The 23653-nt window shown below is 39.8% G+C and overlaps 1 protein-coding gene across 2 annotated transcripts in view; it reads left to right on the forward strand.

Moving 5' to 3' along the window:
- The window catches only part of LOC124804707 (myotubularin-related protein 13), a 216491-nt gene that overhangs the window by 23541 nt on the left and 169297 nt on the right, over positions 1 to 23653 (forward strand). For both annotated transcript variants that reach the window (XM_047264966.1, XM_047264967.1), the window contains exons 5-6: positions 7349 to 7568; positions 13749 to 13990. In XM_047264966.1, the coding sequence (XP_047120922.1) occupies positions 7349 to 7568; positions 13749 to 13990 (462 nt within the window). The remainder of the gene's footprint in view (positions 1 to 7348; positions 7569 to 13748; positions 13991 to 23653) is intronic.

Here is a 23653-nt window from a genome sequence, read left to right on the forward strand (position 1 = left end):
GTGACTTGACTGTGGTATGATTGAGAACCAAGCTGCTTTTCTTGTGATGTGTTTTTTTAAGAAAATTGGCTGGATATAATGAGTTAGGATTACTGGCCAATATTTTTGTTATGCCGATAGACACTTTTTAAAGTAAATGGCCCAACACTATTGTAGTTTTCGGAACCATTGGTTCTTCCCTTGTGGAGGAGAGATAGATGGTTTGAGGAACATTAAAAAGGAGAGTGCAACAAGAACCAGGAGGAGGGTGGGGATGAAAAAGAGGTGAGGAAGGAAACAAAGATCAAAGATCAAAGAAACAAAGCAAGGAAAAAAATAATAGGGATAAATCATAAAAATTTAATGAAGAAGAAAGGTGTGTGTGTGTGTGTGTGTGTGTGTGTGTGTGTGTGTGTGTGTGTGTGTGTGTGTGTGTGTGTGTGAGAGAGAGAGAGAGAGAGTGTGAGTGTGAGTAGTGTGAGTGTGTGAGAGAGAGAGAGAGAGAGAGAGAGAGAGAGAGAGAGAGAATCTTGTATCAGGTGGGGAAAATGAAAATGACCTACATGATTTAGCAGACACTGAGGTACCTGGGTAGTGGATGCCCCAAGCTGGACGGTTCTTCTGTGTCCATTAATGCACTCAGCCAGTTTAATGGTGGTAATTTCTAGGTAAAATGCTGCACAGTGAACACAATGTAATTGATGAACATCATGCGCAACATTCACAAATTGGGGACTGGAGTAAGTGGTTTTGGGTGGCTGCATGGGGTAGGTTCCACAGGAGCAGGAACTTCATCTTAAGTCCAGACCACAAGAACATTGTCAGTAAATCTATAAATTTGAACCAAGCCAGTGGGCACAACATCTTGGTCTTAATGATTGCCTCTTCCGTGTGACCAGTGAGAAAGTTGACAAAAGATGGAGCCATCGTGGGTCTCGTAGCAGACCCCCTAATTTGTTTTTAGATCTGGACCTCAAAAGAGAAGTAGTTAGGGGTAAGGTGACGGTACATGAGGTTTTACGAAGATTTTCAGGTGCCAGTTGGGAGAGGCAGATATGTATGGTTATGAGACTGAAATACTGAATTCAGTCTTCAGAAACTGTTTCATTGTGGGAGATCTTAATACAGTCCTGCCTTTCAATCTTCGCATAAATGCTTAAATGGCAGATATTAATGTAAGTTATTGCAGAATAGAATAGCAACTACAATCGTCTACTAATGCAAACCATCTGGACTAGCTGAGATGCCAGCAGTATCCTCTAGATATCGTGCAAAAGAAATTGCTCCCCATCTAGCAGTACTTTATTGTACATCACTGAAGGAAGGGTATTTGTTTATGTTTGTATCAAACTGGGGACCTAGAAACGAGAGAGAGGCTTCGTCCCACCATAACCCTCAGTGGTTCACAACCCCGCAACAGGCCACAGCGCTCCACCTACCCCACTGCTGCCCCACACTGAACCCAGGGATTATTGTGTGGTTTGGCCCTCCAGTGGGCCCCCCTGGGAACGTCTCATGCCAGACAAGTGTAACCCCAAATATTTGCATGGTAGAATAATTATGGTGTACGCTTACGTGGAAATGGTGTTTGCGTAGCAATCGTCGTCACAGTGTAACTGAGGTGGAATAAGGGGAACCAGCCCGCATTTGCTGAAGTAGATGGAAGATCACCTTTAAAACCTTTCACAGGCTGGCCAGCACACCGGACCTTGACACGAATCTGCCGAGCGGATTCGTGCCAGGGAGCGGCACACCTTCCCAGTCGGGAATCAGTGCATTAGACCATGTGGCGAGCCAGCGGGCTAAAGGAAGGGTACTAGTGACTGGAAAAAGCACAGGTAATATCCGTTTTCAAGGAGGGTCCTAGGACAGAAGCAAATAATTGTAGGCATACATCAATGACATAAGTGTGTTGTAGAATTATACAATATGTTTCATACTCACTTATTTTGACATTTTGATACTTTGACGAATGAAAATACCTTCTATAAAAGTCATTATGGATTCCGAACAGAGATCTTCGAAACACTGTTCACTCTGTACATCCATGAGATCCTGAGCACTGTTAAGACGTTGGTGCTCAGGTTGATACTGTGTTTCTTGACTTCAAGAAGACATTTGATACAGTTCCGCACTGTTGTTTGGTGAAAAACAAATAAATACAAACTTACTAAGTATCAGGCTGGATTTGTGACTGAATTTGGAACTTTCTTGAAGATAGAAATCAACACGTCATTCTAATTGGAATAAATTCAACAGATATAAATGTAATTTCTAGAGAACTTCCAGGAAGTGTGACAAGACCGTTACTGTTTACTATGTATGTAAACGATGTGGATAATCTTAGAAGCTCCACCAGGCTCTTCACAAATGATGCAGTTGTAGAAGGCAGCAACACCAGAAGACTATAGCAAACTGATGGAATACCTGCAGAGGATTGATGAATGGTGCAGGCTGTGGCAGTTGACCCTGAAAGTAAATAAATTTAAGATATTGCACATAAATAGATGAAGTAATCTAGTACTTGTAAAATTGAACTACAGATGACATATCGCTAGAAACAATAACACCATAAAATACCAGAACAATGTAAATTGAAAAGACCTTGTAAAACAAATAGTAGAAAATGACAGTGCTAGGCTGAGATTCTTAGGAAGGACCTTAGAGAAATGTAATTCATTAACAAAAGAAGTTGCTTTACAAAACAATTGTTTGGCCAGTATTGTTCTTCAGTCTGGGATACTGATCAACTGAAATTAATGGAAGAGACAGACAACATCCAATGAAGAGTGACACATTTTGTCACAGGATCATTTAGTTGGTGTTAGTGTTATGGAGATGTTCAAGAAACTCCAGGAGCAGACATTACAAGAGAGGCATTGTGCAGATTTGTTATTGAAATTTGGAGAGAGTACATTCCGGGAAGAGTCAGGTAAGATATTACTTCCTCCCACATATCTTGCAAAATCACCACAATGAGAAAATCTGAGAAATTAAAGCTAAAAAGGAGGTTTGCTGACGATCATTCTTCCCATGTGCCATTTCTGAATGTAACAGGGAAAGGGAAATAAAATAGTGGCACCAGAAATAATCCCTGCCACAAGTCATAAGGTGGCTTGCATAGTACAGATGTATATTAATGTGAGGATGTTTGTGTTGAGTGGGGTCTCATTGATACTGATGAGGAGGGTTCCAGGTGGGAGAGGGAAGGTGATGGATTTGAGGTATTCCGGGAAGTTGGTGTATATAGGATTGAGAGGCTGTGCATGATGTTGGAAGTGCTGGTCAACTGTGACTGAGATGTGTTCAGTGTTGGCTTTGAAGACATTTACTATGAGGTGGCCAGGATGGTTGTTTTTGTGTTTTTTTGGGACGCAAGTAAAAAGTGAGGCTGCACAGATCAAGAGGGGTAAGAGTTATATGGAAACAAAGTCCTTTTATGGGCCTGTGGTTTTAAGCATTTTCTGCAGCTCAGTCTGTTGTAAGGAATAATGCCACTAGGAACAGTTTTGTATTTTGAGGTGTCAGAGAGGTGACATAGCTCCTCTGCCACCAAGTCCTCAAGGTCTTGTCTTTCCGTCATGGAGACTTTGTCCACAAGGAGGAGGATGACAATGATGTGCAATCAGGTCATAGATAGCAAGGGACTCAGCCCGAGGAAGATTTGGGGTTTTGGTGATATTTTTCAGGAATGATTGACAGGTAGGATTTAGTGTTCCCTTTGTTGGTTATGGGTTAGGATTGGATGCTGAAATGGTATTTCCTGATGAGGTTATGGATAAATGAGAAGATATAGAATGGAAGTATGGTTGAATTTGGGCGTGAAACTGAAGGTCAGGTTTTTGGAATAGTGGAGGAGGATTTAAAGGAGAGGTTTAAGACTGAAAGAGGTCCAGGATTGTGAGTCTGAAAGTGGTTGTGGTTGTGCTTGCGTGGGAGATGTGTTGGGACTGGGAAGTTAGATGGTGAGGACAGGCTCGGCCGGGGGGGGGGGGGGGGGGGGTTGTTGGCGGCAGTTTTGCAGATGCTAGTTGTGGTAGTGATGGGGAGGGTCACCAGTTTTGAGATACTGTATTTGACAACAGGCTGGCCAACTTATTTAGGTGGTGTGAGGCATTTTGTTATGTAGATGGCTGATTTCAAGGAGAATTAGATTGAATGTGCTTGTACTTCCAGGGTCTCAAAGATGGAGGTTCCTCTTTAACCTTTCCCAACCTGTCCCCCTTTCCTTCTCATGGAAGTGAGTAATATTAGGTTGGTACATAAGTGCAGAGTGTTTTTGTTTTGCACATTGGTATTACGGTTTCTGATTGTCAGTTTTTATTTGTAGTTCATTGTTGCTGTGTGAGTTTACATACGATCATTTTGTTATTTGGAGATAGTGAGTGGAGCTATGGATGCTAGAAAATGGATTACCAAGTGGAGAAATTGAAACACTTCAGACATATTTTAGTTCAGTAGAAGAGTGACAGCAGCAGAGGAACCAGAAACATTTGCACTGTGTATGGGGATAATGCCACTGGACAGAGCATGGCAAGAAAATGGTTTTCTTATTTTAAGGAGGATCATTTTGACATTAGTGAGTTTCCATGTGAAGGAAGACCTTCGGGGTGTGATGAAAATCGTTCAAATTCATTAATCCACAATTATCTACATCAGTGTATGCAGAAACTGACGAATTTGATGAACTGTGATCATTCCATGATCATCTGACATTTGCATGCAGTGGGAAAGGTTCAAAAATCGTGTGTACAGGTACCATATGACCTAAGCCAAAATCACAAAAGTCACTGGGTGGCCGTATGTGCATCTCTGGTTGCTTGTAATCAGTTGGCTCGTGAACAACACCAGCCATTCCTGCCCTGTAACTGGTGACAAGAAATGGTGTCTTTATGCTGACATGAGGAAAAGACAGGAATAGTTGAGCCCAAACAAAGCAGCTATATACAAAGACCTGCTCGCATCCACAGAAGGTAATGTTATGCATGTGGTAGAACTGCGACAGAGTGCTGCACTACGAATTGCTTCCCTGAGATGTAACCATCACTGCTGGCATTTATTGTCAAGAACTGAGATGTCTAGCAGATGCATTCCAAGAAAAATGACCAGGAGTACTATGTGAAGTGATGCTACTCCATTTTTATACCTGCCCACATTCTGTTAGACTGACAAAAAACCCTATATAAGAGTTGAGGTGGGAAGTCATTCTGCACCCACCATATCCAACTGGTCTTAGGCCCTCAGATTTTTCACTTTTTACACTCTGTATTGAATAGCCTTCAAAGAACTTCCTTTCTGGATGAAAATGCACTTCCAACATGGCTTGCCAAGTTCATCTCGAAACCATGTGACTTTTACAGTCACAGAATCAAAAATGAAAAGTGACGCCAGCAAGTAGCAGGCTTGCCAAGTTCATCTCGAAACCATGTGACTTTTACAGTCACAGAATCAAAAATGAAAAGTGACGCCAGCAAGTAGCAGACTGTTGTAAGTAGTGAAGGAGAATATATTATTGATGACTAAAGTCTCTGTTATGCATCTTTGTTGTGTTCATTAAACTTACGAAAAAACGTTAAGAACTTGTGCACCAATCCAATACTTTTGATAGCATGGTAATGTTCTGTACTTTTCCCATGTATGCTGTGTAGCTTGACATTCTTTGAGGGGGATGCTAGGGATGGTGGAATAGATTAAATTCCTTATGGTCGCTCCCATTATCTTGTACACAGATTGTCAAGTTAGACTGTGCAGATGGTGTATTGGCAAAACTAAAGATTTTCCCTCCTTTGATAGTTTTCTCAACTGGACTTTATTTTTGATACAAAATTTGATTGCATGATATATAAACCCTGTCCCCCCCCCCTTTCCATCTTCAAAAGTTATGCGTGTGACCACTTGTCAGTTCATGACCAAAAGCAAAGGTCTGAGCTTCATATTCCAAGAGAAGAGGGTGAACCATGACCCAATTTCTGCACTTAAGTTTTCTTTTGTGTAAACCTTATGTTCCTAGTGTTGGATTCTTAGTCACTTACGATTGGCGGCTCAGGATCAGCAGTTGAATCTTAATTACTTTGATATTGCAGGGATGTTATTTTTACCCAAAAGAAAATAACACCTGTGGATGCATCACATTAGTAGGAAACTCATCTGTACTGTCACCAGGAAATCTGAGAGGCCCCTATGTTCAGATTTAGTGTCTTATTAAGCAGTAGTCAGTGGAAGGTAAAGTTAGCAATGACATTTGTCTGGAAAGAAAAAAAGAAATTGGCATTATTGAATTCATTACAGAATCATAACTGTAATTGTGGAAGTACAGAACACGGGAATTTTCGTGGTTAGCCTGCCGTGATAATTACTGTATAATATCTTTATTGGGACACAATGTGTTAATTGGTCAGAACTGATCAAGATTTTATTTCCGTGTATTGTAGCAATTGTTTCAAATTTTTTTTACCCCAGAACTTCAAACAATTTAATAGTAACAGAGAATGTATTGCATTTTTACCAAATTTTATAACTGAATTTACACTGAAATGTTCATGTCCCCTTAAGGGGGATAGGACGTCAAACGGGCCGACTTGGAGCAGGAGAGGCACCACAGGACATTTTAATTTTTACTGTCTATACTTTTACAAATAAATTCATAAAACTTTGTCAGCATGACCAGGAAGGATTGAGGACTCACACTTATAGCAGTGGAAGTTCAAAAATGTAGCAAAATGCCTTTTTTTTTACATGTGAAATTTCATCATTTTTTCACTTACTACTGGCTGCATTTGTTTCTATAGGTACACTTTACTTCCTAAGTAAGAGAGATTCTTCGATGAATTTTGCACAGCATGCAAATACTACTTACAGGTGTATGACACTCTAGAATTTTCCAAATCTATTAAAAACTATGGTAAAAATTGAGATAATTCACTATAAAATTTGAGTTTTTTCTAAACAAGAAGTTTAAAATGTAACAGTTAATTCATTTTTTCATAAATTAAATAAACTCTAGAGTTTCATACACATGTAACTATAGTTTGTGTGCTGTGCAAAATTCATTGAAGAATCTCTCTTACTTAGGAAGAAAAGTGTACCTATAGCAACAAATGTAGCCAGTAGTAAGTGAAAAAATGATGACATTTCACATGTAAAAAAATGTATTTTGCTACGTTTTCGAGCTTCCACTACTATAAGTATGAATCCTGAATCCTTCCTGATCATGCTTTCAGTTTTATGAATTTATTTGTAAAAGTATAGACAGGGGAAATTAAAATGTCCTGTGGTGCCTCTCCTGCTCCAAGTCGGCCCATTTGACCTCCTAACCCCCTTAAAGGGGTTTAACATATGAAGTTTATTTCTCTGCACTTTTTAATTCCAGAGCTGCTTGGGAATTATTTACACTGTGTATGTGGAGAACATTGCAGTTCCTTTGGAGACCTTGGTGGGCAATATTTTAGGATGCATTCAAGTTCCACCCCCAGGAGGCCCACAAGTTCGATTCAGCATCGGAGCTGGTGATCGCCAGGCTTTGCAACCTCCAATCAGTCCTTCACTGCCTGTTACACACACATCTGTTAATTTGCTTTTTCAGCAACTGGGTAAGATAATGAGATGTCTTCTATTCTTTAGTTATATGATATTGAGGTTTACTTCAAATATGTGTATTATGTAATTTGAGTTCCGCTAGTAACTACGATGTTTTGCGTGTTGTATGAACCTTTTATCATAAGGAGAGGCTGGAAATTAGTATGGTGGATCATTAGCTTAGGAGCACAATATAGGTAAAAACCTTTGAGACAGCCTGTGAAGCTTTCCTGGATAGGTCAGTTGGTAAGAGTATTGTCTATGAGAGGCAGGAGTTCACGTTGGAGTCATTTGACCAAAAGCTAGCAAAGTTTTCAGTCTTGTTTGTGTACCTGTCCACGAATCAATGGCTCCACTATTCTGTGAGTTGATACATATTCTCTGAAATTATTTACATTGTGTCAGAAATTTGCATACCATATTTACTGTGTAACTCTTCAACTGAAGAGACCTTTCCAGTTGGTGAGTTACAGCTCACGTGCCAGCTGGTGGGGAGTGGAGCGCTCACAGGCACAGTGGTTCGGGGGTGGACAAACCGCTGACATGTTGGTTGTCAGCCTACGCAGTCTTACTGCACAGGCTTGAGTACATGTGGATAGGAGTGGCCAAGTGCCTTGCACATGCACAGAATGTATGCGATTGGGCCACCTTGTGGGTAGCCTACGCTACCTGCAGCTGCCAGAGAGTAATTTCTCCAATTTTCCCATCTTTGTTTTGTGAGATCTGTTTGGGAAGATATACTATCTGCTGCTGGAAAGCAAGTCTCTAGCTGGACTTTTCAGTAACTTATATGCTCTCAACCACTCCTGAAGACTCAAATGAATTTTGTTATATGAACATATCAAAAGTTTATAATTCTAGCCCCCCTCCCCCTATAATCTTGTGGGATTTTCTATCATTTAGCAGCTTCTGTAATTCTCCAGAGTTTTTCAACCTCCTTATTGGAATGTGTGCATGTTGGTACAGATGCTTGAATAATTTCCATCGTATATGTTTTGCTTATTTGTTAAACAAATCACATTATTCTGTTACGGCTGGAATCTTCAAAATCTGAATATTGCTTTTAATATTCTGGTTTAAAATACTCCCAATGCTTGAATTTATTCCTTGTTGTGTTCCTCTGTGTTAAGACATATGAGGTGTGTGAGTAAAGTAATGAGATTGATCTTTTTATGGATCAAAGTTTTTATCGCATGTTATATGCTTATGTTTACACCTTGTGGTAAAAGCTGTAAACCGACAGATAGTCATTCCAATCTTGGTAGCAGCACTGAAAGGCTTCAAGTGGTTGGGCTGTTTACACATTGGTCACATTCTTTTGAATGTGCTCCAAAATGAAGTCCTTTTTAAGACAGTTTTCAATTCCTGGAAAAGAAAAAAAAGTCACAAGGACTCAGATCAGTTGTATAAGGTGGATGTGGGACAACAGAGATGTCTTTTGAGACCAAAAATTCCATGATATCCGTATGACAAGGGGCATTGCACAATGTAGCTTCCACTTGTCTGCAGTGTCTGGTTTCACTCAATTCACCATTTTCCTGACCGTTTCAAGTATGTTTTTGTTAAACACTTGGTTGAAAGTTGGTTCTGAAGAAACAAATTCTTTATACATGGAACCCCCTACTCTCAAAAAAGCAAATCAGCATGGGTTTGATCTTTGATTTGCTCATTTGCACTTTTTTCAGTTGAGATGGTCTCGATGTACCACTTCTCACTTTACCACTTTGTCTCAGCATCATGCTAAAAAATTCAGGATTTGTGACTTGTGATCACACTACTGAACCATATGTGGTCATTAGCAACTCCCTCAAGAATCTCAATGCAAATGTTTCTTCAATTGTTCTTCTACTCAGTTGTGAGGTTTTTTGGCACCATTTTGGCACAAACCTTTCACATGTGCAAATCTTCGGTCATAATTTGATACGCAATGAAAGTGTGTAACAGGTCACCCATCATCCTTATTGTTAAACATCAATCTGATCTCGCAACAGCATGCACACTTTTGATATTTTCGTCGGTTTTTAAGTTGAAGGTCTCCCTGAGTGAGGTTCATCTTTAGTGTGTTCTCAGCCTTCCAAAAATGATTTGTGGCGGTGAAAAATTAGTGCCCTTGATAAGGAATGTTCCCCTTGAGCCTGTTTCAACTTTTCAGAGGTCACACTCGGAGATTTCCCAAGTGTAATACAAAATTTGATAGCATAACATTGCTCTAAATTCTGTGTTCCATTTTTGTAATGCACAACAAAAACACAACTTCACTGATGGCGCTCTGAAAAATAACGTGATGGCTTTACCGAGCAGACACTCAGAACAAGCATGTCGAAGGGATTAACACATTGGTCTACACAAGTAGAACAATACAGTGTTGCCGAATCACTCAAAACAGTGTTGTCAGTCTCATTACTTTCCTCACACACCTCATAAAACTCGCCTTAATTTTTTCACTGTACTTGTGATAACATTTAAATAAACTTTTGCTGAAAATTGCTAATTTTGGTGGCCAGGAGAAAATTATTAAAATTTTACATAGGATGGTGGAGCCAAAAACAATTGTTAATTAATGTATTGTAACTTTATTCTCAGTTTCAGTTTTGTGTGATTTATCCAGCAGTAACTGTAATTGATGCTGTTGCAATTTTCAGATGGCGTTAGAATAAGTTGGGCTGAAAATAACAAGATCAGAACCAGTTAAAACTGGATGGGTTGGGTGTCATTGCATGTCTAAATAAAATTGCTGCATACTAGAGACAATTTTTAAGACTGCCTCAGGAATTGTGATGTCAGTGAAATAATGAAGTTGCACCAAGATAACAAAGACATTTTGTGCAGTGACACAACTAAATTGTCAACTAGATCATCAGAATAGTTTTGTTTCCACACTTTCTAAAGTATTTCTATTGTTTGTTTCGATCTGCTGAAATACCACACATGTATAATATTGGTCATTTCCATTAGTGCTTATGTCTGTGACCCAATCTTTCATAGGATATGCTGTGAAATGTTGTGAGTCCTGTGCAGGTGATAACTACCCAGTTGTCTACTTACATGAGTCGCCACTGCAAAATTGTGGCAATTCACAAACTTGACCACCTGCAGCATACCTGATAATACCGACTTAAGAATGTTAACAGCTTTTTCAGTACTCTTGCTACTTCACTACCTTCTACAAAGATGTGAACAGTTCCTCAAGCATATCCCCCCATTCTCACTTTCATCTTGACCTCTATTAATCCCTTAATCCTTAGCCTTGGCTATTTTCAGTAAGGCCCACCCCCTTTCCCAAAAACACACACACACACACACACACACACACACACACACACACACACACACACACACACATTATTTCAGCTCTTGTGCTCTTTCTGGCGCCTCACTCCTCTCAGCCTCATGACGGCTACTGGCTGAAGCGGCTGGAGATAGCGGTCATGTGTATGAGAGATGTGCCTGCCTGCTTTTGTGTGTGTGTGTGTGTGTGTGTGTGTGTGTGTGTGTGTGGGCGGGCGCGCGCGCGCGCGCGTCCGTCCGTCCCGTTTTTAGTGTCAAACAATCTTTTCATCTACCCTTTTCATAATTGTTGATATTGCAACCTGGGCTTTCCATTGTTTTATTCTTTATTACCTCGTACATGTAACAATAAATAATTAAGGTCTTCATTTAAATCATCCTTGTATTAAGATGCTCATCAAATGCATTTCATTTCAACCCGTGTATTCATATGTGCTCATGTGCTCATGTGCTCGAAGCATGACTAGCCATGTGTGTTGTACTGAAATGCTTTTATTGTGCATCTGTATAAGATATTTTTCAATGCAGTCTCATGATGTGTAAGGCATGTATTCCATGACTTCGCAAATACATGGATACTTCGTGAGAAGAATTCCTTTAGTTCTCAATGCATCCAATCTTGCACCATGATGTTCACCTCTTCATAGATTCTGTACTGCTTGTCTCCCAGTGCTTCTTTGAGATATATGAATGCAGAAAGTCACTTGGAGTGAGATGACTTTTAATCCTTTTCCATGTAATGTACCAAAATTACCTCTTTTGCATTCCAAAAGAGAGTGAGCATGACTTTTCGTGGTTGATAGTGTTTCTTTTTGCTTCAGTGAATAGCTATGGCACCATTCCTTGTTTGATTTTTTTGTTTCAAATTGGTGATAGTGCACCCAGGTTTCATCTCTTGTAACAATTCAGTCTATAAATCAGTTGGCTTCGACATGAAACTGAGGGAAAAGTTCCTTACAGGCATCGACTTGATCAATAATTAACTGAAGTAGTGCCCATCTTCCGACCACTTTATTGAATTGCAGCAAATCGTGCACAGCATTGTATGCTAAACCATCACTAATACCCAAAATAGTATCCGTTTTGTTTACAGTAATACAACGGTTTTCGTTCAAAATCTCTTCCACTGCTGCAATGTCCCCCCCCCTCCCCCCCCTCCCCCCCCCCCAAAAAAAATCACTATGCAGTGTGTCATGGGTGCAGTGTGTCTTCTACAGAAGCTACATGTCCTTCAAACTTCCTGCTGCAGGAACATACACTAATGACCACTTTTCTTTGATCATATGATGCATTTCCATAGGTTTAACACACTTGCCACTCAGTAAATATCACAGATCAATCCTACAACTTAATGGAAATTGACAGTGTGGTGTCCATATTTGTAGATTCCTTTCCTCTTATGTAACTAGAGATTACCGACTGTTGGACATTTGTTGAAACACGTGGAAACTCCTTCCAGCTGTTGAGTTGATAGTACAGATTTTAGGAAATTTATTTCACTTTTTAAAGTTTTCACTTGGATCATCCCCATGGTTTACAATGATACTACAGGCAAAACAGGCCTGTAGTGAACAAAAATAAATTTGTAAATTTATAACAGCCGCCATTGTGAAACAATTGTCTCAACCTTTAACAGACTCCTAGCATCTGTGGAACCAAATTTTAAAGAAAATGAAAGAAATTTGTATGTGGATCATTGTCACTATTGATCACAAATTTGAGAAAATAAATCTGGAATCTGAGTAGGGCTGAGGGCCTGAGATTAAAGGTTCTATAAATTTTTAGATATTTTAAGTATGTTAAATACAAGGGTAATCCCAAAAGTAAGGTCTCCTATTTTTTATAAGTACATAGACCTGTTCATTTCTACAATGGTTTACATCAGATTACATCTTGAACATTTAGCTATTTTTCGACATAATCACCATTTCTGTCTATGCATTTTGGTAGACACTGTGGCAGTTTTTGTAAGCCCGTGTCATACGAGCTACGCAGCTTTGGCGAAGAAGGATGCCGCCACTGGCGTGATTGTTGCTTGTTCTCAGGTTAAAGTGGTATGCCCAGGTTTCGTCACCTGTGACAACTGAGTCCAGAAAGTTGTCCTGTTCGGCTGCAAGGCGGTGAAGAAATGTGCGGGAAGCATCATCTCATTGCTGCATGTTGTCCTCGGTCAGCATGTGTGGCACCCATCTTGCGTACACCTTCTGGTAGTTCAATGTTTCCATTAAAATTTTGTGAGTGGTGCTTCGGGGAACCTCAGGAACGAACATGCAGAGATCATCCAGGGTGATCCGCCGATCTTCACGCATGCCTCGTTCAACCTTCAACACTGTCTCCTCAGTAATTGATGGTCTCCCACTAGTTTGTTCTTCGTGAATTTTGGTCCAACAGCTGCAAACTCTGTACACCACTTAAGAACATTTTTGACATCCATGCACGACTCACCATACACTTCCATCAATTGACGATGGATTTCAATCGGCGCAGTGCTCTTTGCGTTCAAAAACCGAATAGCTGTGCCCAATTCGCACTTGGCGGCAACACCCAACGGGAGCTCCATTCCCAACGGTGTGCGGCGTGCGCATGTTTACACACAGCGCGTGAAGTACTCTTCATAACAGTGTGACCAACTGCCACATAAACAGAGTTCTGTACTTATAATAAAGTAGGAGACCTTACTTTTGGAATTACCCTCATACATATGTATCCTACTCTTAGACAGATCATAACACTTGATTTTCTATGAATAGAATTATAAACATAAGCTTATGGTGAATTACACTCCATTTAACAGATTTTTTACAATTAGTACATGCAGTATCAGGAATTAGCAGTGATTAATCATAAGTCAACCTTCATTGAGGATTAGTATGTTTGTTATAATTTTTGTTATGTTTCCAAAACAGGTATCCGAAATGTGCTTGTACTGTTCTGTGCTATTATGACTGAGCATAAAATACTGTTCCACTCGAAAAGTTACACTCGACTAACAGAAGCATGCAGAGCATTGACAGCACTGATGTACCCATTTCGCTACACCCACGTCTACATTCCATTGCTCCCAGCAGCACTCATTGAAGTGCTGTCAACACCAACACCATTTGTGATGGGTGTACATTCATCGTTACGTAGTGAAGTAATAGAGCTGGTAAGTGAATACAGCAACTACTAATTTTTGTTGTTACTGCTGTTGAAGCATTCTGTAGTCAGATATTTTGGGGAAGATGGCTATGTAGATTATTGTATGTTTTACTTTACATTGTTTAGGAGCAGTGAGTGGATGATTATTGCTACAAAATCTGTCTTAATGCATTTCCATAAACTGTAGAAAGGAAGATAGTTGTTATCCATGGTTGGAGAAAACCTGTTGTGCAGAAGAGAATTGAGCAGTTGACACATGCATAACTGAGGTGTGGAACACTAATTCAATTTTACACGGGCGCGGACACACACACACACACACACACACACACACACACACACACACTCTCTCTCTCTCTCTCTCTCTCTCTCACTCTCCACTGGACCTCATGGGGTTTGTTATCTGGGAGAATTATTCTGAAAATTCGTGTTTTCTGATCAGAAATAAATATTTTTAATAATCACTGATGAACCTGTATTATGTTGACAGACTTTCATTTTTTTTTTTTTTTTTTTTTTTTTTTTTTTTTGGAAGAATTAAGTTCTCACTTATCAACTGAGTTACTTTATAGTTGAGTACCTTTCTTTCTAATTATATCCTCAGAGTAAGTGACACCACGCCACTGGGAACCTTTACATAACTTTACACATCATTGAGATTAGGCTTAGTTTTTAGCTTTTTCACTTGAAAGTTCGCACATTCGTACCAGGGATCTTCAGCCTCATTAGGTATCCTGTTCGCAACTCGTAACCCTAAAAAGTCACATATTGTCTCCTTGTTTTCCTCTTACTCTTCTAACCCATACTCATTCAAAGAAAGAGAGGGAAGATATTCAGGATCATTCATATCATTTCCACTGGAGAACTTCTGTTTCCACATTAGCTGTTGATTGAACTGGAGTAAAAAACTTAACAATACTTATTTCTGAGCATTTGTATCACTGTAAGGAGTCCACTATATTTCATGATTTGGCAAATATATTTTACTGAACTTTGGTGACGGATGCCCTTTCTCTTGCCACAATCACGAGATAATCAAAAGCAGGGAAGTCACGTGCCACATGTCTGTGAGTTTTGTAAACTTTTTTATGTGTGTTGTCATGATTTAAATATGGTGTGTGTGTGTGTGTGTGTGTGTGTGTGTGTGTGTGTGTGTGTGTGTGTGTGTGTGTGCGCGTGCCCATGGTATTTATGAGGTGGAGATTCGCGACAGATTCAGCATTTGCTTGACCTAGTGTGGGAAACTGCCCAAGAACACACTCGGGCTAGGCCAGTGAGTCATACTCCATCGCTGGGTGATAATGTAGATGTTGAAGTGCAAGAACTGGCAGTGGCTATACATAGAGCAATGGAGGCATCGATATCTATCAGCAGAGGTCATTCTAAAGGAGTACCTTGCATCGAGACAGAGACGCTGCAGAAATTAAGATGCGAAACAAGAAGAGCCAGGAAGCTATACCAGGGACGCATGACTCAAGAAGAAAGAGTCCGAAGGTTGGATAGATAGATATTTTAAACAACATGTTAAGGAAGAGTTGTGGGAAACAAAAATGGCATGATGGAAGCATTTTGTGGAGGTAACTTAGAAAATGTAAAATAGTCTGAGAGTCTTATTTACTCTCAGAAGGAATGCTGGGACAGTAACAGAAAGCTGGGAACAGTCAGCTGCCCTGCTAATGGAAACGCCACTTCCTGATGATGGAGAACAAGGTGAGACAGATGATCAGTGTAGGTTACGAGACATGTTATGGGAAGAATCATAGGAACAGTAATCTTGTGTACCCCTTTGCACAAGAAGAAATTAGGCATATAATTTTAAGACTGAAAAAGAAAAAAATTCCAGGACCGTATGGGATCCCTGCTGAAGTAATACAAGCTTTATGTGACCAATTAGATAATTACTTTTGTGATCTGTAGCATGAATGTGTCTTGCAAGGAAGGGTCCCTGCACAGTGGAAGAACACTGAAGTGGTAATAATTAGTAAAGGGTAAGATAAAGATCCTATGATACCCAAATCATACAGACCAATTTGTCTTTTGAATGTTTTCGCCAAGATATTTGAAAAACTATAATGCAAAAGATTACAAAATCACAGACTGCTACACGGGGTGAGCCCTCACCAGTACGGTTTATAAGTGGCAAGTCAACTGAAGATGCAGTTAACAAGGTGGTTTCGCTAGCGACAGATACTAATTCTATGTAGACCTTAGCGATGATGATTGATATTGCTGGCAGTTTCGGTAACCTATGGTGGCCATCTTTCTTTGGTCATCTTAGGAATTTAGGTATCCAGAAGTGCTGTGTAATTGCTTGAGAGACTATTGCCATGGGCGACATGCTTGTTTAACTTTCCCAGGAAAGAAAATAATGGAGACAATAACAAAAGGCTGTCCACAGGGATCAGTGTGTGGTCCAGAGTTTTGGGATGTAGTAGTGGACTATAGAAGTTACATGACAGCAGTAACATAAGCGGTCTGGTGGTATTTCCAGATGATGTACTGTTTGTTTTAAGTGGTGATTTCAGAAGAATTATAGAAGACAAATGTAATGCGCCCTGCATGAACTTGAGGGCTGGTGTCAGTGTCACAGTTATCACTAGCACCTCACAAAACAGTGTACCTCCTGCTGAAAGGGAACCTAATAAGAAACCCTAAAATAAAATTAAATAATACAACAATTAGAAGTAGTGCAGTAACAAGATATCTAAGGGTTTTTCTTGATGAACATCATAACTCCGCACATCATGTTGAAGAAGCAGGCGGAAAAGATACCAATGTAATGAATAATATTGTAACCTTTTAAATAGGCAATTTCAGCTTCCCTTGAAGACAGAGTATATCACCAATCTATATTAGCATCAGTTGTAGGATATGGTGTGAGCATCTGGGTTCATAGATTGCTACTAGTGAAGCCAGCCTCAGTAGTGAGAATAGTTCAACGGGGGCATGCTACTAAGATTAACAGCGGCCTACGGCACTACTCCGAATGATGCTTTGTTAGTAATTGTAGGAATATGCCCACTGAACTTGGAAATTAGGAGAAGGGGATCCTTTTACTTGGTAAAGAAAGTCAATCAAATGGAAGTACAAAAGCTGCTTTGGAACTGAGGCCAATTCGAAAAAGGCAGTAAAAGATTGCATATTACAACTGTGGTAAAATTAAAGGGACACTTCAGGCACTGGCAGTGTGGTAAAATTAAAGGGACACTTCAGGCACTGGCAGGAGAACATATGAATTTCTCCCTAACATCAGGGAGAGATTAAAAATGAGATTTTGTAACCCATCGAGTGGATTGATACATTACCTGAATGGCTATGGCCCTTATGCAATGTATCTACACAAAATCAGAAATCGATGAATGATAGCTGTGACTGCGGCAGTATGGGAACACCAGAACACACATTGTTGGACTGGGTGCCCTATGAAGATGCAGCGGGTAATGGATATCAAGTGTTAAGGGTGTCTGATCCCAAAGCAGCATTAAGGATCGAGTCAACCTGGCACATCTTGGACGATACTGCAGCTGCAGTATCCAGGAAGACCAAGGAGGACTTCATGAGGCATTCAACCATAAGTTGTCAAGCTTCCGTCTAGTCTAGACAACATACTCTGCAGGTGGAGAGAAGATGACTGAGGTGGGTTGACCACCAAGTGAAATACTGTCCTAAAAATTATGGAAGTGTGGACTTGAGGAAGTAACAATGATGAGTGGAATTACTTGCTACAGTGGAAACGCTGCTGACATGCTGCCCGATGCCCAAGGAACCCAGCAGACTATGGCTGTTGACCGGGATACCATGGGGGTGGATCCAGTAGCAAAAAAAACCATGTACAAGTTTAATGCACCAAAATAAATGGAGAAACAGAGAACAAATTCTAATTTTTGAAGTAGATCAGTACTTGGGTAATTGGTTAAGGGTTATAATGTAGTTTTGTAGTGGTAGAAGTAGTTGTAGTTTTTTTCCTAATCTCTCTTCTTCTTTAGTATCGGAAATGAATAATTAATACGTAACTTATCACTATCCAAGGAAATGTGATGTCTGTGGCCTATTTTAGCTTTTTAGATAATATGCTGTAATTGTGAAGAATAAATAAATAAATGTTCAGTTAGGTTTTGCTAGATTTTTCAATGCTAGATTGAATTATTTCAGGAGATTTGTGATTTAATGACTAATGTATATAGCTCTTAATAAATTTTTGTATCTGGAATTGGCACCTTTTTAGAACATTTTTCACCAAAACATTGCACAGTTTTTTGTCACAGTTTTGGCCACAAAGATCCTAGACTTACTTGTAATTCAACTCCAGTACACATTTAAAGAAGTACATACCATTAAACCTCTTTCTTAATTAATCTATTTTTTATTATTATTATGAGGGGTTTCCTTAAGTATGATTTTAGCTCAGTTACACTAAACGAGAAACCTAGAATCTGCATTAAGACCCTTCTTAGATCATACAAGCATTCTATAGTCACAAGGTTATAATATGCTGGAAACTAAAGTGTAGCTTAGGTTTTCACTTTTAAGTTGCATATAAAATCAGCAACTGGTGTCTTGATTTAAAGGGAGCATCCAGAAAGAAGAAAACATTCTTATTGCATAGGTGTTCTGTTCAGCTAATGACACAGGATAAAGATATTAGTGGTGCTAAGGGAACTCCTCAAATCGGGTCCTTATTTTTACTAAGAACATTTGACTTCTACCTTCCAGCATAACATACTTACAGGAATTGTCACTCCAACTGGTTGATGTTCCCAAGAATGGAGTGAACTCCAGAAACTCCTGAGTGTAAAGCAAAACTGGTTGTGGGTAGAGCCTTGTCTTTCTAATTGTTCGTACCACTACCACTAGCATCTCATTTCATATTGTTACTTCACAAGATCTCTACATCACTCACTCACTGTTTTAGTGTGAAAGTCTGGATATTGTCACAAGAGACAGGTTTGATATGTCTCAGTTGCTCCTCTCTAAGGACTTTGTTGTTGACGGGACCTCATTGACTAAAATGTATATGATGAATTTCCGTTCTTCTACAGTAACTGAAGACGTGCCACAAAGAGCATTCCAGGCAGAAACAGATGTGTGTGTATCTCATAAATTGTTCATTGTCATTACTTCCTTTCTATCGGGGTCTGAAATTGATTTCTGCTCAACAATTATTCTGGGTTTATTCCTGTACTCAAGTTTTGCCACACAAACTTTTAAGTAACATTGTAAAGATTTCTAAAGTCAGCCATGCATTGCTGTTAAAGTCCAAAGTGTAAGGTAACTTTTTTAGTGTTTGTAAGATGCCTGGTATTCAGCTTCCCAGTGATTAGTGGAAACAACTTTCCATTTTTATCAATAACAACTTCCCTGTTCACCCTGTGAGTGAACAGCTGACTGTTTCTTCAGCATGCTCTGATCAAGCACATGTGTGCAGGAGTTTGTTAGTTATTGGGAGCTCCAACATTGGACGCATTATGTAGCCACTTGAAGAAAATGTTCAGGTCTGGAAGGAAAGCCAGTGTACAATTGGTGTGTCTGCCAGGGGCTCTCACCTGAGATGTGGAGGCAGCCTTGCCTGTGACTATAGAGTGTGCAGGGTCCAGTTGTCTGCAAGCTGTGGCTTATGTCAGCATCAGTGAAGCCTGTTGCTTGGTTTCTGAGGCCATCCTCAGTTAGTGCAGGTGGCTGGCGGAGGTGGTGAAGACTGCTGGTCTCGTACTTAGGATACAAGCTGAGCTTGCAATTTGCAGCATTGTGCCCAGAACTGATTGGGGTCCTTAGGTTTGGAGCCAAGTGGAAGGGTCTCAATCAAAGGCTTTGCCAAACCTATGACAGCCTTGGGTGCAGACTTCTAGACCTTCTTTATAGGGTGGCGATTCACAGGACTCCCCTTGATAGGTCATGAGAGCACTACACAAAGGAAGCAGCTGCTCGGATAGCAGAGTACTTAGGTAGTGCTCATGGCAATTTTTTAGGTTAGCCAGTAGTTTTTGAGGTACTTGCATGAACACTCGCCTGTCAATGTGTGATAGGAAAGTCGGACTGTGCTCTGTAAGGACACTTCAATTGTCAAACTTTGTCAGTAAATTGTCGAAGTTTCGTAACAAAGTTACCAAATATTCTGTATTCCAGGAAAGTTCTTGTGCTCAAATTATCTTGGAGCTGAGACCTGGCTGAAATCCTAAGTAGAAAGCTCTGAGATATTCAGCGAGTATATTAGAAAGACAGATTAGATGCTGTAGGAGGGGGGAGTGTTCATTGCAGTTAGCAAAAATATTCTCTCTTGAGGTCAAAGTTGAGTGTGACAGTGAAGTTAGCTGGTTGCATATAACAGATCGAGGTGAAACCAAGTTAATTTTTTAATGTTTTTTACCAATCACCTGATTCCACTCTGACTATTAAAGAACATCTAGAGTCAATAATGTGTAAATACTCAGATCATACATTACTAGTTACAACCAACTTCAGCCTGTCGTGTGTTGACTGGGTCATCTATGGGTTCATTGCAGGGTGAGGGGTACAAATAGTAAGGTTTGCAAAGAACTTTGAAAAAGGTTTTCTGAAAATTGACTTGAGCAACCAGGTCAGCAGCTCACACACAATGGATATATGTTAGACGTTGCAGCCACAAACTGGTCAGACCTTATCAACAGTGTCAGTATAGTGGAACTTCAATTTTACGTTCTCCAATTTTACGTTTTTCATGATTCTATCTATAAATTTGTAGTCCCTGTAAAAGAACTCGTGACTCCAATGCTAAAAATTCCCTGATTTTTATACTACCTCCTAGTAAGATTTACCTCGCTGCTGCATTATTACTCAGTCTCACATGACTTCATCCCATTTTCTTCCTATTGACATTTGATGTAACTGAATGAGTCATAAGTGGCACAAAATACAGATGGTCCACATTGCAGTTTTTGGAAGAGGTAAGGGAATACTTTTGGCTGTTGCGAAGAGAGGAAATGCTGATGTAATCCACAACCGGCATTGTCAACACAACTTGCAGTGTCTAGCCTCATCATATAATTATGATATAACTACTGTTAGTTTGTGACAGCAATGGAAAAACAGGGCAGTTGACATGAAGTGTGCCGGACTGAGCCAGTGCGTGACAAAGTGGTCCAGCCTCCATCTTTCCTTGTGCCATCTTTTTGCATGTATTTTCAATGTACTGTATTCAGCAATAATATTGATCATCAGCCTTTTAAATGCAAACATTTAGTGTTGCGGAACATGCTCGATCAGAATCAAGGAAACATGGTCATTTCTGCGTAGTGAGCTTTTACCGTGTGACAACTTGTTACGTCACCCAAAACAGTCAGTACAGCTACTAAACCATACTAACATACATAAAATGAGCTTGCCTTCTAGTTTTGTGGAGAGGGGGAGTGACCCTTCAACAATGAGAGTGCAGATAGGGGTGAAAGCATTTTGTGAAGTGTTAAAAATATACTTTTCATATGGATCATGTGCTATGGCAAAGATATCACATGGAAATAGAACAAGGATTTTGCGACAGCACATTTTAAACACACTTGTGTTCACATGTGACACAGTACACTTGCAACAGCTACCGACACTTCTTTGTATATACTTTGGACCACATGCTGTAGATTGTTAAGATTGGCGCAGTGATGATAGAACACGTGAAGCAAAACTGTAAAGCCTGAGCTTTCTTTTAATTTTAAATTTTACACAGTGTACAGAATTTCATTGAGCCAGCTTCTTACAAGCTGGTAATGTCATCTGGGGAAGAAAACTAATTTTTTCATGTCTGTTTCTCTCATTGAGAGAAGGAAGCACGCGACGCACACACGCACATGTGTTAGAGTTCTACGCTTCTCACCATTACCTCACAGTTTTTGGTTTAATTCACCATGTTCATAAGTTTTTATAAAGAATGTAGCAACCAGTTGAGGAAACAATTTATTTATCTTCTTGCAAATCGATTTCGACTGATATCAGTCATCATTGGTGCATTTTTCTAACCGATAGATACATGCCATAAGTAGAAGGACTATCCTTGGCAGATTTCTATTGTGAAGTCAGTCAAAAAGGCTAGAAGAGTGTTTTTGCTAGAAAGATAAGCAGTTATTAACGTCTCAATTAGACAGTGAACTGACATCACTTACTTCTAGTAAGATGTGCATAAAGAAATTACCGGGTGAAGTTTAAACAGTTTGTAAATCGTGGTCTGGAGAACTTTGTGGCTAGTAAGTAGATTAAACATGCAAAAGACCCACCAATGTTTGAGAGAATGCCCAAATGACTACAGGGAAAAGTTAGTAGAGAGTCATGCATCTATGAAAAGATATATGTGTGAAGCATATAATTACCAAACTGTTATACCTTAGCAAAAGATGTGGCAGAGAACCTGAGAAATTTGTGGTCCTGCATAAAATCGCTAAGCGGATGTAAGGCATTCATCCAGTCACTCGGCAGCCAGTTTGACATCACAGTTGAAGCTAGTAAAACAGAGCCAAAGTTTTAAATTTTGCGGTTAAGAAATTGTTATCCCAGGAAAATCTTATAAGCATGCCCTCGTTTGTCTCCTGTATGGATGACATAGTAATAAGCATACCTGGCATAGAGGAACAACTGAAATAATTGAAAACAAATTAAGCCATCAGGTCTGGATGGGATCTGAATTAAGTTTTACAAAGAGTACTCTACAGCATGGCTTGCATATATCCCAAATCTCTTGCCCAGCGCAAAGCTCCAAGCGATTGAGAAAACACACAGGTGACTCTTGTATATAAGAAGGGTAAAAGAATGGACCCACAAAGCCAGAGACCAGTATCCCTAACATCGGTTTGCTGCAAAATCCTTGAATGTATTGAATATAATAAATTTTCTTGAGACAGAGAAGCTCATGTCCATGAATCAGTATGGTTTTCGAAAGCATCACTCGTGCAGCACTCAGCTTGCCCTTCTCACACATGATTACAGCAAACTAAGGTTGAAGGCCAACAGAGAGATTCCATATTTCTAGATTTTCAGAAAGCATTTGACACAGTGCCTCACTGCAGACTATTGATGGAGATGAGAGCATATGGAATAGGTTCACAGATAGATGAGTGGCTCGAAAACTTCTTAAGTAATAGAGCCGAGTATGTTGTCTTCAACAGTGAGTGTTCACCAGAGACAAGGGGATCATCAACAGAGCCCCAGGGACATGTGGTAGGACCTCTCTTACTTTCTGTATACATAAGTGATCTGATGGACAGTGCGGGCAGCAGTCTGCTGTCCTTTATTGTATTGATTTATTTATTTTATTTACGTGTCAAATTCCATAGTACCAAATAGAGGAGCAAAGCTCCAATGTCCTGGAACATGTCAGTACATGAAATTACAATATAAAAGAACAGATAAAAATAAAATGTTTATGAGCCCGCAGAAAGTCAATCCGTAAGTTTAAGTAAAATCAATCAACACTGCAACAAGAATCAGCGTAATTTTTCAAGAAACTCCTCGACAGAATAGGAGGAGTGACCCATGAGGAAACTCTTCAGTTTAGATTTGAAAGCGTGTGGATTACTGTTAAGATTTTTGAATTTGAGCAGTAGCTTGTTGAAAATGGATGCAGCAGTATACTGCACACCTTTCTGCACAAGAGTTAAGGAAGTCTGATCCAAATGCAGGTTTGATTTCTGCAGAGTATTAAGTGAGTGAAAGA

The sequence above is a fragment of the Schistocerca piceifrons genome, chromosome 7, assembly GCF_021461385.2.
Source record: "Schistocerca piceifrons isolate TAMUIC-IGC-003096 chromosome 7, iqSchPice1.1, whole genome shotgun sequence".
Classification (NCBI taxonomy): Eukaryota; Metazoa; Arthropoda; class Insecta; order Orthoptera; family Acrididae; genus Schistocerca; species Schistocerca piceifrons.